We start from the raw sequence: 15,444 nt of genomic DNA, 5'->3' as shown, positions 1-15,444 counted from the left end.
GGCTTGCCGGATGCTGTGAGTCTATCTTGACTCTGAGGAGCTCTTGGATTTTGCGCTGACAGAGCGGACAGGTCGCTTCATCTTTCCCGTCAGACACATCGGAGCCGCCGTATTTTTCTTTTCACAGCAGCGTGACACACATCATGTCGGATTTCGAGGAGTTTGAGAAACAGCTGAGCGAGAATCGACAGGGTGAGTGCTGCCGTCCGTCTGTGCCCCAGTTCGTTCTGCAAGCTAGCAGCGTAGCGCCGGCGCGGACCGTTAGCTCGCTCAGTTGGTTTTATGAATGAATATCGCGACCTGACACCAACTTCAGCGCGTACTTTTCCTCTCTATGACTCAGCTTAGTTGTCTTATCTGTGCGATCATATTTTGATTAGACTTCAGCCTGCTTCTGAAGCTGCTAAATCTGTCACACAGCCCTGGACGCAGTCTGGGTGCCGGTAAGAGCGCACAGTCAATTTTACCTGAGGCAGCAGGAGGCCAAACTCCAGGAAAACCGCGCACCTCTTTATAGTTTTCTCCTGCACCGTGAAGACACCTGCGGGCAGAAATGTAGTAACACGGCACTTTCTGAATCATTTGGTACTGTTTCTGAATTCGGCATCCATTAACAAGTATTGCAACGCGTTATTAACAAATTAATTAAAAAAATAATCTTTGAGTGATGGATCGAACAGCATCACTAGGGAAGAAATTAGAAAAGGACAAAAAAATGAAGGAAACAGTTTATTTGTAATTGTTTCAGTAATAATGAGGAGTTGGAGCTGAGCTTAACACATACTTATCATCACTTTATACTTATGTCTGCGTGTATCTGCATATGTAATCCCTACACTAGTTTATTATTTTTAATACTATTTTAAAGCCTATTTCATTTATTATTTATTATCTGTTTTGAAGTTCTGTCAAAATGTCATTTTATTTTATACATTTTAATAATTAAAATTTTAATTGAAATTTAAATTTTTTTCATATTTCATTGGCTAAAATTTTTTTTATTACTTGGATGAATGAAAATTCATTCAAGTCGTGTTAGTCAAAAATATATTATTAAAAATATATTATGTTTCACAAGCTCACGTGCCTATGAAAATATACATATATATGTGTGTGTGTGTGTGTGTGTGTGTGTGTGTGTGTGTGTGTGTGTATTAAAAATTGTAAAGAAAAGAGTAGAATATTGTTTTGTGATCAGATGTTCCTTCATTTGGTCAGCATATTCCAAGATAATGATGCCAGGATTCGTTGGGCTCAGATTGTGCAAGAGTGGTTCAGTAAGCATGAGACATGATTTTCACACACTTCTTGGCCAATGCAGACTGCACACCCGGTGCCACTGAGAATACTTGGGATAAGCTGGGATAACTTTATGCAGCGGTCCAACTCTCCCATCACTAACATCTTTGAATGATGTCACAGCAGTCAGACTTAACCCAATATCAATTTTGAATCTTTTTAACTTTTTCCCAGCTTCTCCAGTGAATATTTGCTATTATATTCATTCATTTAGGTGTTATTAATCTCTTATAATGCGTAATATACCTGCAATAATAAAAACATGCCAGCGAAGTTAAACAAGGTTTCCAGTCACAAAGAAAGAATAAAAAGTCAAACAGACCTCGTCCACAGCCTGACATTTAATCAAAGAGCTCCGGTACAGCTGGATCAGATCCACACAGAAAACAAGAATACCTCTTATCGATTTGTTAAAAGGTCTTAAGAACTGTACAGCCAAGAAGAAAGGCCACATTAAACTGCCACTTTTCTCAGAGCTATATGATCAGCAACATATCCAAGGGTGTCAGACCCTGCAGGTACTACAGAAAGGAGAATTTCTTTAATTATCAGCGGTGAAAAGGGTAGATCTATTAAATATTTACACCATAATTATGAAGCAATTATCTGTAGAACTCAAAAGATTAAAGAGTTAATGGAATGACATGAAAATAATCAATTCTGCAAAAAGAGGCTGACACCCCCACTCATCTCCAGCAGAGCTGTTTGCACTGTCACATCCACAGTAGTAAATTGTGCTTCTACTGATGGAAAATTACAGCGATATCACAGCCTGTGAGGTTAAAAAACAACCACACCAGGGTTATGAGCTGCTGACCCATTCGGGCAAGTGACGCTGTTTCCACCGATCAAAACGAACCTTCACTAATGGCTACTTTCTTCTTAGAGTCAGTATTTTCACATTAAAAGGCCATTAAACCACCAGACATCATTAACCCTCTGATGTTCAGGACTTCATCAGCAGAGACCCTAACCTTGTGCTGTCTGTCTGAATATGTGTAAAGTCTTTTTTCTCTCAAGTCTTTAAGGTACAAAAGAAATAAGAATTCTGACTGCCATGGATCCACATCTGTTTAAAGTTTGTCCATAACAAGGTCCTTGTTGTCCATCTCCAGAGCAGCAGGTTAGGGCTGGTTGGTCACTGATGGCGATGACACGACAGCCAACTGAATGAGGAAGAAATGAAAACTGTCTGTATCTTTAAATCCAGCCACCGGTCTCAGTATTTGCTCTAGCACTGCTTTAGCTGATGTTTTTCCTCTCTTATACTTTTATATTATCCCCTAAATGTGCTGATAAATTAAGTAATATTCTTTGAAATTAAGCTGCCGGTAAGTAAAAGAGGCCAGTAAAACTCTGATCTACTGGCCTGGATGCTCACTGGGGAAAATTTTTATGTTGAACTCAGAGTTTATTGAAGCTTTCCAATATTCTGGGCAAACTCCTGTGAAACTAGAGATGTCAACTTAGTTTTATTTCCTGGGAACCAGGCTGATCTCAGGTGAGGTGGACGAGTAAAATCATTCGGAGTGTACCTGAAGTAAAGCGGTGTCGGTACAGCCTGAAAACATTTGGTTTTATTGCTCAAAAAAGAAGCGCCGCTGCTCTGTCGTGTTTGTCATCCCGTGTTTTTCCTGACCTCACAGAGCGAGAGAGGGAGCGGCACAAGAAGAGGAGTCGCAGCGGATCTCCCGGACGAGGTGACAAACATCGCAGCTGGAGCAAAGACCGAGGTAGCCGCAGCCGGGAGAAACGCAGCCGTAGCCGGGACAGGAAGAGCCGGGATCGCCGCAGCTCCTCCCGAGACCACAAGAAGCACAGGTGGAAAACTGCATGGCTTCCTAGGAAGGATGAGTCCGTGTACACCGTGTTTGGTTGTAGATCCTCAGATTTCTTTCAGAAAGTGAAAGAAATGTTCATTTTCATTACTGAATGAATGAATTCTGAATTCAATATTTTTGAATTCATAAAGTAGCAAAAGATGTCATTCCAATCACTGTCACATAAAGATACGATACTCTTTATTTACCCCAGAGATTTGGATATTCCTGCAGCCAAAACAGTAAACACAGGGGTGTCAAACATAAGGCTCAGGACGGCCTGGCCAATGAGCTACCAGAACTTTATCTGTAGTTTTACACATTTATTTATCACAATTTAAACCTAAAGAGTTGTATGGAACGCCAGGACGCCATAATGAATGAATTAAATACACCATTAAATAATGTATTAAATTCATTTTGGCACAGTTGACTCCTTCAGGTCTCACCATGAAATAATTTTATCTGTCGACCTCACCCATCAAACCCAGGGGGCGGGGTTAACACTGATGGAGTCAAAACCATTAGTTTGGCCTAGTGGCCATTGTTTTTAGCACACAACAACCGGCATGTTGAAACTAACAGAACTGAACTTTGGAAAAACCCTGTTTGTGTGTCACCAAATACCGTTTTAATATTGTCTGGTCGGTTTGTCAAGATACAGCGTCTTTGCAAAAGTGCTTCGATGATTTCGGAGATGTCTGCCCAGCCCAGTCTCACGGCAAAAACTGATGATGTAATATTTCTGTCCAGGTTGCAGTCTTCATGATGAAGTCTAACAGAGTGAACCATTAAACGTCTGTGAAACTATGCAGTTATGAAACGTAACTTTAACCTCAGCCAAACCGATTCTTTCAGTTGTAAATAAAACAGCGAAGTAAAAATGACCCGACAGACAGAACCTGAGTGAATGAAGTCCAGCGTTTAACCACTGAGAGTTAAAACTCAGGTGAGGTTTCAAAGCTGTGTGCCGGTGATTGGACATCAGCCGCTGATAAAGCTGGTTCGCCTATAAAGTGCTCTGTTGGGAAACAAGCTCCAGCAGCTCTACGCTCGGGAAAAGAACTATATTTACTTATGTTGTGCAGAAAAATGCGCCGACATTGCGTTATATCGAGCACCGGCTGCCCAGTCAAACTGTGACTATCACCAGGTAACTAGGCGTGTTTCTTGAATTAGCAGCAGGTGTTAAACAGCTGACAGGTGAGGAGGAGGATGCATGCAGGTAAACTGAGGGTCTGTTGAGCTGATCGCTGGTGTTGTGAGAAAAATGTCAGCTCGTTCTTTATGTTACAGAAGCACAGAGACACAAGACCAGGCGGAAAGAGACGATCGTTCGGTGAAAATGAGAATCTGCGAATGCAACATGTGGAACACGGAGAGTGGAATATGTAAACAAACCGGTTAACGTAACACCTCCCCCCACCCCCACCCGTTAAGCTGGAACACGGGGGCTGTGAGCTCGGTGCACTCTGTCAGCTGACTGTTAGCAGAGCTAGTGACATCTCTGAAAACATCTGAGCACTTTTGTGAACATGTTCTATGTTGACAACCTGACCAGACGTGAAGATTCCGCCATGACATTCGCGGCTAAAACACTGTTAAAAGTGTAGCTGGTGACAAAAAAACGGGGTATTCTAAAACTGTACACCACCACCATTGCTGCCTGTTCATTCTGGGATACCTGGCTGCCCCACACAAGCAATCGATTATCTAGGATCGACTTGTCTTGACTTACTTTGCACGGCAACCAATCAAATGTTAGAGAAGCTGCATGGGCAGTGTTAACCCCGCCCACTTAGTTTGATGGGTGAGGCTGACAGATAAAATTATATCAAGGAGAGAGATGAAGGGGACAAAAGTGCCAAAATGAATTAAATAAATAAATCATTAAATAATTAATTAAAACTGTCAATAATTATTTAAATGTGTTATTAATTAAATATGTCAATAATTAATTGTGTGTTCACGTAACCACTGAAAGGTTTCACTCAGATGTTTTTGTGTTTTCTGCGTGCAGCCACTCTCCAAGACGAACGAGGAAGAAAAGGACCTGCAAATATTGGGACGTGCCTCCTCCTGGCTTTGAACACATCACACCAATGCAATATAAAGCTATGCAAGGTACCCGACTTGTTCTCTTTGCCTCTTTAGCCTCTAAATCAGACTTCAGCAGAGCTGCAGTGAGTTTCTGCTTCGCGGCTTTGTGCTCCCCGGCTCTCTAACTCATCTGTTCTCCAACACTGAACCCCGATCTGAGCTTTGCTACTTTACATGTGGGCTGGAGAAGTCAGACAGCCTGCCGTAAATCCTGAACCAGCTGAAACAGTCGTGTTTACAGCGCTGTCTGCGTGTTTTTGCTGTTCACTGCCACCAGGGTCCAGTGTAAAAAGAAAATAAAGGAATCGGTTGCTTTGGTTTGTGTTTGTGCTGTTGTTGATCCTTCAGCTCGGCCACGGCTGCAGAGGAGACAGGTTAAAACGCACAAAGAGCTTCTTTGTAACCGGAGTTTAAAAAACGATGAAAACTGTCAGTCTGTGCTTCTCGTTCTGCTTTGCTTGATCTGAACAGGCAGTGCTTGGCTTCTTCCTCTTTTCTGCACAGCTGGTCAGCGACAGCGTGAAGTAGGTGTGAAGGTTGGATCTGGGATGGCCGATGGAGATGTCTGCTGTTATTATCTAATGCAGGGACGCTGTGAGAGAGCCATGGCGCTCTTTGAGTACTGGTGGTAGTGCTGTCCCTGCTCCAAAAGCCAATCGGCAGCCAAACCAGGAAACATATGAGCATATCATCTCATTCTATAACCCATTAACATGGTCTCTGGTAGCACTCTGATTGGAGGATTCAGAGATGCTTGTGTTAATTTAGACCAAATTATTTTATGTTTTTTGTAGTTTTTTAATCAGATTTGACAGAATCTATGCTCGTGTTTGTTCTGTGATGAGCTCTGAACCACGCTGACACCTTTAAACACTCGCTGTGCTTCATAAAACTACGTGTTTGTTGCTCTGCAGTCTGACTGTGGGATATTATCCCTGAAACACATTAATAGTGGCGTCTGTGTGCAGCTATTTGGCAGCAAACACTGTCCCTCCTTCGTGTTTCCTCAGCGGCCGGCCAGATTCCAACAATAGCTCTGCTGGCAACGTCCACCACTACTGGAGTAGCTGCAGCCCCGACACAAGTGCCCATAGTTGGCAGTCAGATGACGAGACAAGCCAGGCGCCTCTACGTTGGCAACATCCCGTTTGGAGTGACTGAGGTACTCTCGTGGTCGCTGTAGATTCGTACCAAACAGACCTGCTGGTGCGGCGCCTCAGGTTTGATTTCTGTCTCCTCAGGAGTCCATGGCCGAGTTCTTTAACGCCCAGATGCGCCTCGCGGGACTCTCACAAGCCCCGAGTAACCCCGTTCTCGCCGTGCAGATTAACCAGGATAAGAACTTTGCTTTCCTAGAGGTGAGGGTTCATATTACTGTTCAGTGTTTTAGGTTGGTAAAGAATATATAAATAACACTTATATATTTATTATTCGAACTATTTTTAACAAATTATTTTCTGTTGGTAGATAATTAAACTTTCTAAAAAATATTTGTTGTGTGCTTATTATTTATCTACATTTTCATTTGTTTATTTTTTATTGACCGTTGAAATCGCCCGTCCTCCTCACAGTAACATTACGTCATGTTCAGTTCTGAGCACAAGCAGCTTGTCTGAGAGGTCTGAGCTGCTGTCTAGCACTAGTTAACGTGAGGCGCACCGACGTGCTGACTCGCTGCAGGCTCTCACGGCTGCTGCATACATGTACGTGGTGTCTGCGCAGTTTTGGCTTCTGCTGCGATTCTTCACAGACGAGCCGAAGGTTAAATCTCACCCTCCGTAACGGCTCACTGTAGGATTTATCAGATTCCTGCTGAAGCAGTCGTGTTAGTAGGTGTTATTAGAATTGTTCTTTGTTGGCGCTGTGACTCAGTGTGACTTTCTTTCCTAGTTTCGGTCTGTGGATGAGACGACGCAGGCCATGGCCTTCGATGGGATCATTTTCCAGGGTCAGTCGCTCAAGATCAGACGACCTCACGACTATCGGCCGTTACCCGGAATCTCAGAGCAGCCGGCGTTCCACGTCCCAGGTTTGACTCCGATGCTTTCTTCTTCTTCTCTTCAGAGTTATTTAGTGTCATTTAACGTCATTAAATTTAGTTAGAGTTAAAATGACCTGTTCTTACATGAAGCCAGACCTTATTTCCTGACATATACAAGTTCTTTTAATGGTGGATATTCATGTTAGCCAGGATGAGGTTTTAATAATGAGATCAGTACCGGTATATGTGAGCTAAGACCTCTGCAGGACGTCACAGTGAGCTTCTAGCTCTGCTGTGGCCACTCCTCTGTTTAGTTTCAGTATTGATTTTGGGAGTAGACTAGTTGGGATGAAACAATGACTGATGAAAATGGACGGAGATGAATAAACTTCTTATTATAATTGAGACATCACAGCTTTATCCGAGAAATCCAGTTCAGATCTGATTTAGTTCAGTCTAGATTTGATCTTGATCCCATCTATATCTGACAACACCTGTGATTTCATGAGGCCCAATGAGCACATGGTTAAAGGAAGTCTCAGGGTCTTGGCCCATTTTTCTTTGTCACAGGTCTCCCAAAGCATGTTAGTCCTGCTGCCTGGACGTCCTGGGATGACCTTGTGAGATGGGATTTAGGGTCAAGAACACCACCCCCCCAATCAGACCCCACCTCCCCTTCTGAACAAGCCTGTATTCTACACCACCTCCACATTGGTTTCTTTATTTGCGTTTGAATTACATGTGATGCTTAGTAAATAATCGTGTTAAATAGTCAAGATTACCGTTATTGACTAATCACACAGCCTTAGCATCCCCACACATTCTTTTGATTGAAATCCAATCAGAAGAAAGATAGTTTAAAGGGGCAGGAGCTTGTTGAACTGTGAGTCATGCAAAGCTACTCTACTAGCTGGAAATGAGCAGATTAGATTTTACTTCATGGGTCATTTGTGCTTTGTAAGCTCATATTTGTTTTGTGATTTGTTTGTTCTCTCTTCTCGTGGTTTGTGTAGGCGTCGTCTCCACTGTTGTTCCCGATTCCCCTCATAAACTGTTCATAGGAGGCCTCCCCAACTATCTTAATGACGACCAGGTATTTATCTGAGCGCAGGCTGAACAGCTGCGCTCAGCTTTCCTCACTTTACGCTCACATGAGGTTTTTGTCACCCTGAAACATGCGTAGTATGTTTTACGTTTCACATTTCTTTGTGACGTGAGAAATATATAAAAAAAATATGGTTAGTCTCGAGTAACAAGGCTTCTGATGGAAGTCAAAATAGCTGAAGGGACCGCATGGTGTAAAAGCACAAAATAGAAAACAACACAACATACAGTGCTTGTGCCTGTGTTCCATAATGTCACAGCTTTTATTTTGGTGAATCTCTGATTTTACATTAATCATTAAATATAAGTAAACTCCTTACACCTTTCTCATGCTAAGCTTACTGATTTAAGACAGGTAAGCAAAGTCCAGTATATTTAAAGTGACATGAATTTACTTCTTTGTGGTATTTATTCCAGTGGGTCATTATCAAAGAAAAAGTCCACCTTAAGAAGTTAAAAAAATTCTTCTTCTTTGCCTTTCTGGATTTTTCTGTTGTTTGTTGATTGGTAGGTGCCTTTAACAATATATGTATATATATATATAGCTGCACGGCACTAACGCATTAACTCGCTAACACGTTGACGCCGTGCAGCCCTTGCACGGGGCGATCCGCGTTAACTCGCTAACGGAGATTTGCCGCATTAATGCGGTTATGGCGTTAACGTCATTTTGACGAGATTAACGCTGACAGCACTAATATATATAAATGCTATATATACTTATATATAAGATTTATATATAAGTTTATATGGAGAATTCCTCTGAATGTTGAGGAGATATCGACTGAAATCGAGCTACAGCTGGGCGTACTTTAGTGCAGTACTAATTCTTACCACCAGATAGTGCAGTTTGTCAATTTAAAATGTAACATTTAAATGTCAGTTTAGCCTCATAATGAAGCAGTTCATCAAATAGGGCATCTCTGCACTAGCTTCCTGCATGTTTCAGAAGTTAAAGTTTTACTTTAATATGAAATGCTGAGCTCTTATGAGCCAGCTCGCAGCCTCAGAGTGTCAGGTGAGGCCTGGCTGTTGGAGTAAAGTGGTTCTGCGATCAGGACCCCTCAGTTTTGGAACAGTGAGACTCATAGATATACAGAAGGATTCATAAAACACCCCATTCAGTTACTAGAATGATAAGAACATTGTTATTTACAGTGGCATCATGGGAAAGGCAAATCTGGAAATAATATCAGAATTTCCCGGAAACATTTCAATACACCCCCTGATTTTAATTAAAATAAGAGTCATTACAAAAAGTACCTTTAAATGCCTTTAAATGGAAATTTAGTGCCTGACTACATACTCACGAAAGGACGTAGAAAGTCAGTAAACAACTCCAGAAACGCTGCAGCAGCTCAAACAAAAGGTGGCCTTTCCCTTTGCTAAAGACTAAAAAAACAGTTTGTTTTGTGCACCTGTACGCAGAGAAACTTAATTCTAACTGTCCATTCTGTCTCATTTAGCCTCAGTTAGTTTGCAGAGCACATGCAGCCTGATGTCTGTGATTCTCTGACTTATTTTTTCTTAATACTTGCAGTCACTGCCACTGCGTTGATACTCACAGCTCTTTCATTTTTGTTCCCCCACTTTGTCCCCAGCTAGGGGCCTGTAAGATCGTTAAGTCTGCGCTCATAATTTGTTCAGTAGTACTCATCTACTGCTGCCATGCCAACATGTAACACAAGGCAAGTAAGACATTCTGGTCCTCACACGGATACACTCCGAGTCCGCAGGTCGCTTACAGGCTACTTTCTTTCTCCCATCATGCTTTTGGAGCGCGTTTAAGATCCAGGGATTGATCATTGAGGTTTGGGGGTTGTGTTGGTGGAGTTTAGTTATTTTTTTTAACACCATCTACTGAATATGGGATTACTATTATATGCATATCTGTTTATATATTTGACCATGTTTGAACACTTCAATCGATTGTCTGTTTTGAAGCTAAAATACCACAAAATTAAGTCATTCCAGCCTCTAAATTATCCATAGACTCCATATTTTACAGTGTTTCCCACAGATCTGAATTCAGTTTGTAGTGGTTGCGCTCGGGAGGAGCCACGCACACACTAAAGGTTACGAATAATCAGTACAAAGTTACAGACACAGATGGTATAAAACATGGATGTAGCCTATTGATCTGAAAGCCAATGTAGAATTCAGTTCAGTTTTATTTATGTTAGGCCAAATCACAACAACAGTTTCCTCAAAGTGTTTTCTATTGTAAGGTAAACCCCCTCTAAAGTTACAATATAACTTTAAGCATGCCTTCTTCGTAAAAGCCTCCAGGGGGCGACTCCTCTCTCCTCCTTTGGTTGGACAGGAGAGTGTCGACTGTATACCTCAGCAACGTTTTCCTAATGACTTTATGGCCTCAGTCACTAATTTCAGATCTTATAGAACGTTTAGTAAATCATGGTCATGGAAAGAATCAGAAATGAGGATTATGTAGTATTTGCTTGTTGCCTCTCCAGGGAGTCTATCATCCAATAGCACAACAGACTCCGACTCCACCATCTTTAACTGCAGCTGGTGACAGTCGTCCTCGTCCTGCTCTGCAGCCTCACAGTAGGTTCTCCAGAGCAGGAGAAGGACCGGTGCTGCCAGGGATAGTTGCAGTGCAGCTGGGTTAGTCCGTTGGACTGCAGGATGATAAACTCCTGGTACAACCTTTTTTCAAGAGTGATTAGAAAGAGACATCAGTGCTGTGCCTCTCCTTTAGCCTCCTGTACTGATGTAGATTTCCAAACAAAACCAGCATGGCAGCTTGCTTGGAGGCTTTCTTGCAGGTTACTAAAACACAGAAAAAACACATTAGAGGTGAGACACAAGCATCTCTGTGTTTATTCTAGTTTTCAGAGGAGTCATATAACCAGATTAGCTTGATTTGCATAAAGTAGCCCAAATAGTTAATGTAAATGAGGAGGTGCCGACTCCGTGGCTCATCTACCAAAATGCCACCCTGCTTGCATGTATGGTTTATTCATAGATTATGACTAGGAAGCGAGGAATTGTCACTTCCTGTGAGCAGCTGAATGACGTGAAAGGCCGCCATCACAGCTTCCTGCACATCAAGCCAGGCAGCAGCGATTACATTTTCAAAATATAAGCAGCACTATTAAATCAATCCCCAGATATACCTTTACCAGCCCAAAGGAAATTCTATATGTGGGAAACACTGTTTCAGCAAAATGGGGAAATGACTCAGAGCCTGTATTTAATTGATTAACCGACAAAGTGAAATAAGCTGCAGGGTTATTGATCATTCTCAGGACTTTGAACAGTTTTATGTGCTGGTGTTGTTCCTGAGTTTTCCCAGGAAGCAGCGTAGTAGTGAGAAATCTTTACAGTGTAAAATGCTCCAGCAGTGTGTACAGATCAGCCCAGCACCTTACGAGTGACTCACATTCTGCTTCTATGTGTCGTGGTCTTAAACTGCTTTCGAGTCTCAAATGGACATTTAGAATTCACTGAGTAGACAAACACATTCAGCGGTGAGTTCTCCAGCTCAGATCTCGCTCCCGGACTCTTGTTTGCAGGTTAAGGAGCTCCTGACGTCGTTCGGGCCGCTCAAAGCGTTCAACCTGGTGAAGGACAGTGCCACGTCACTGTCGAAAGGTTACGCCTTTTGCGAATACGTAGACATCAGCGCCACCGATCAGGTAACGGTGACGAAGTGTTTTGGTGGGATCTTGAGCTGTGCTGTTTGGCTACAGGTCTGTTTGCTCTTCATCAGGCTGTAGCCGGGCTCAATGGGATGCAGCTGGGCGACAAAAAGCTGATCGTCCAGAGGGCGAGTGTGGGAGCTAAAAACGCCAATCCTGTGAGTACAAGTGGCAACATGAACCTGTGGTCTCATTTTTTGCATCATGTGCACAGTCTGTGTATAAAAGAGGAATGCTGCCAGTCGCTGGTTTTGGATTCTGCACTTTGAGGCCTCAGCTTTAGCGTTTTTATGCTGTGTGTGCGCTGCAGACCTCCATCATAGAGACGCCGGTGACGCTGCAGGTGCCTGGGCTTCAGAGGCTCCAGAACTCTGGCATGCCCACAGAGGTGCTGTGCCTTCTCAATATGGTGATGCCCGAGGAGCTGGTGGACGACGAGGACTACGAGGAGATCCTCGAGGACATCCGCGAGGAGTGCTGCAAGTACGGCACTGTCCGCTCCATCGAGATCCCCAGGCCTGTCGACGGCGTGGAAGTACCCGGCTGCGGAAAGGTGATGTTTATACACTCTGTACATGTCCAGTGAGCCGCCATCGAGGGGGCGTTGGATTTATAGCCAGAAAATATATTATAAAGCGTAAGTAGCATCGATTCTTCGGGACTCACCGGCGCTTTTTCATTTCAGATCTTCGTCGAGTACGTCTCTGCTGCAGACTGTCAGAAAGCCATGCAAGCCCTCACTGGACGCAAGTTTGCCAACAGAGTGGTGGTCACCAAATACTACGACCCCGACATGTACCACAGACACGAGTTCTGAAAGCACAGACACGTCCCTCCTCCTCGTTTTCTGTTTGTGGGCTGGGCGTCAGTCTGCTTCCCTCCTCCTCTGATCGTCGTGATCCTGTCCTTTAGAGACCAGAGCTGGAGCAGTTTTATTGCTGGACTGCAGTGTGTGTGTGTGTGTGTGTGTGTGTGTGTGTGTGTGTGTGTGTGTGTGTGTGTGTGTCTTCAGTACTAAATAACTTCCAGCTTTTGCCTAACACCCAGACTGTGAGTGAACTCATTCTGAACTTAAAAGATACTGTAGTATACATAACATTTGCCGTAGAATGAATGTGACATGTATCTTACCTACACTAATACTGCCTGACAATTTCAGAGTAGCTATCTATCAAGTATGCACTGTACGAGAAAAAAAACAACCGTCAAATGTCTGGATTTTCTTCCTGAGCACAAACGTTCATTTCGGGTTTGAAAAGCCATCGTAATGTTTCTTCCGTGGCTTTGAGAAAAAGAAAGGTGTTCATTTATTTATTTATTTATTTTTCGAGAGTAATATTTCCTGCTATATATGTCACATGTTAATGTTCCTTAAACATATACAGTGCTGTGTGCTGCTTACATAGACCAAATGTTGACTTGTTTCATGTCAGTAAAGCCTGAATGGCGACTTTGTAAATACTGTCAGAGATACATTCGATTGGCGAAACACTAAAAGCTGCTTTAATTCGAGAGTAATCAAAATCAAATTTGAAAAGTTTCAGCTGGAAACTTTTGATCAGACAAAGGGACAGTTGACCCATGGTTAAACCCTCCACCTGAGGGGTGTATGTGATTCTCATTTCTAACTCTGCACCTTTATTCTGGGACTCCACTAAAGCAGCTCTGCATGATTCTGTTCAAAAACACTGTTATTCACTTTCATCCTTTCTGTGAAACACACCATTGTAGATCCTGCGTCTTTAAGACCCCCCCCCCTTTCCTTCCCAAAAAGCTTACCTTATTCTGATTAGCCAATTTTGGGAAGAATGAAAAAAAAAACATCAAAGTTTTTAAAAAATACAATGTGAGAAGTGCAGACAGCATCTGGGGAATTTTTTTTTATCAGATTCGATTTGTGATTCTCCACAAGCAGTTTTAATGTGCCGCTCGTCACTGAAATTAAAGTAAATTTTGATAATGCTTCACAAAAAAAGTGCCCAGAGCAGTTTCAGGATGTCTGCCAAGGTGTGAGGCTATTTTTAGAGGAACTTTGTTAGAGCAACAAATGTGTATTTGGCTGTTGTGATACTTTGTTAGGTTACAGGTAAAAAAACAAAAAACAAAAACGCCTCCTTCTGGCCAAGCTGTGTAGCTCCATCATTATTTGCAGCACTTTTCAGCTTGGTTTATTATTGATTACTGATAACTTTGACCTGGGTAAAGATCAGAACTCGTGATCAGTCATGAAAGCTAGCGGTTTTACTAAAACTCGGATACAGAAATATTTTATACGTTGCTGCCTTCATAGGGGATGCAGCAGTGTTTCAGACCTTTAAATACGATTTTTAAATACATTTTAACACGTTTTCTACATTTATTAGAGAGCGATTCCACTTCCTGGTATTCCCAAAGGTGGCTGTAGTTCATCCAGAAGACCAGCAGGGGGCTGAGTGTGACTTTTTCAATGAATTGAATGTATGGAGCCAAACAGCTAATAAAAATGTTTATGTTGTATCTTAGTTTTAGTATTAGTTAGTACCTAGTGTTGATAAAATGTCCTAACTTAAATGGTTAGTTTTTCTTACAGGGAGGCAGATTCGGCTCATAAAATCTTCGCCTTCTGCTGCTTGACTGGGTCTCTTTCTATTAAACAGGAAGTCCATGATTGGGGGACTAGAAGTTAAAATTCAAAAAAGTAATTTTCGCTTCTTCCGTTGTTGGTTTTAATCAGTTTCCACACATCATGTCACTTTCCTGCGTTATTTTTGTGAATAACCTGTTGTAGTGACAGTAAAAAAAGGTGCAAGGGTTTAACAAAAGGTCGACTGTGTCCGTCTAACCATAAATATTCAGAAATTAATTTTCAAAATCAGACGAAGTAACCATGGTCTTAATTAAAACCACAAAGCAGATGAACACATGCTGAGAAAAGCACCTTTAAGTTGTGTAGATAGCCAACTGAGCATTTTTTAAGCTTTATTGTTTGTGTGCTGCTGTTTTGCATCTGTTGAAGAAAATGTATGAAATTAATTTATTCTGAAGTATCTTAAATCTGCTTAGAAAGTGCAGGCACAAATATGAACTAAGACACCAGAGACTGGAAGGAAAGCCGTATTTGCACATGCAGCGATGTTCTGTAGGCAAATGTGTATTTTATTGTAATAAACAGAACACATCAGATGGTGATAAACACACTGCTGTATTTTCTACAGTTTTGAATGGTTCAAAGGTTTAAAACATGTTTAGTTTGTACAACTCCCCATCCTTCCACGCCATCGCCTCAAATAAATGCTTGCATCCACCGCCTGGCTGCTGCTGTGATGTTTTTATTTCTGAACTATCTGTGAGATGTATTTGAACATACCCATTAAATAAAGATGAATGATAAGATTATTGATATAATAATTAGTTTCTCCTTAATGTTAACCCTTTATAGATGGATGGAGAGACCAGAGGTCACTCTTTTATGAGCACCTGCTGTGTTTCACTGATT

At 42.1% G+C, this 15,444-nt stretch overlaps 1 protein-coding gene across 1 annotated transcript; it reads left to right on the top strand.

The window, feature by feature from the left end:
• On the top strand, nucleotides 1-15,253 carry LOC101479631 (splicing factor U2AF 65 kDa subunit). The gene is made up of 11 exons (XM_004556360.3): nucleotides 1-192; nucleotides 2,946-3,120; nucleotides 5,140-5,243; nucleotides 6,230-6,381; nucleotides 6,461-6,577; nucleotides 7,110-7,248; nucleotides 8,214-8,293; nucleotides 11,844-11,966; nucleotides 12,041-12,127; nucleotides 12,280-12,522; nucleotides 12,655-15,253. Exons 1-11 carry the CDS (start codon nucleotides 144-146, stop codon nucleotides 12,784-12,786), a joined length of 1,401 nt encoding a protein of 466 aa, XP_004556417.1. The 5' UTR covers nucleotides 1-143; the 3' UTR covers nucleotides 12,787-15,253.
• Nucleotides 15,254-15,444: the final 191 nt, after the last annotated feature.

The sequence above is a fragment of the Maylandia zebra genome, linkage group LG4 (assembly GCF_041146795.1).
Source record: "Maylandia zebra isolate NMK-2024a linkage group LG4, Mzebra_GT3a, whole genome shotgun sequence".
In the NCBI taxonomy this organism is placed as follows: Eukaryota; Metazoa; Chordata; class Actinopteri; order Cichliformes; family Cichlidae; genus Maylandia; species Maylandia zebra.
This window is presented reverse-complemented; position numbering and strand designations above follow the sequence as displayed.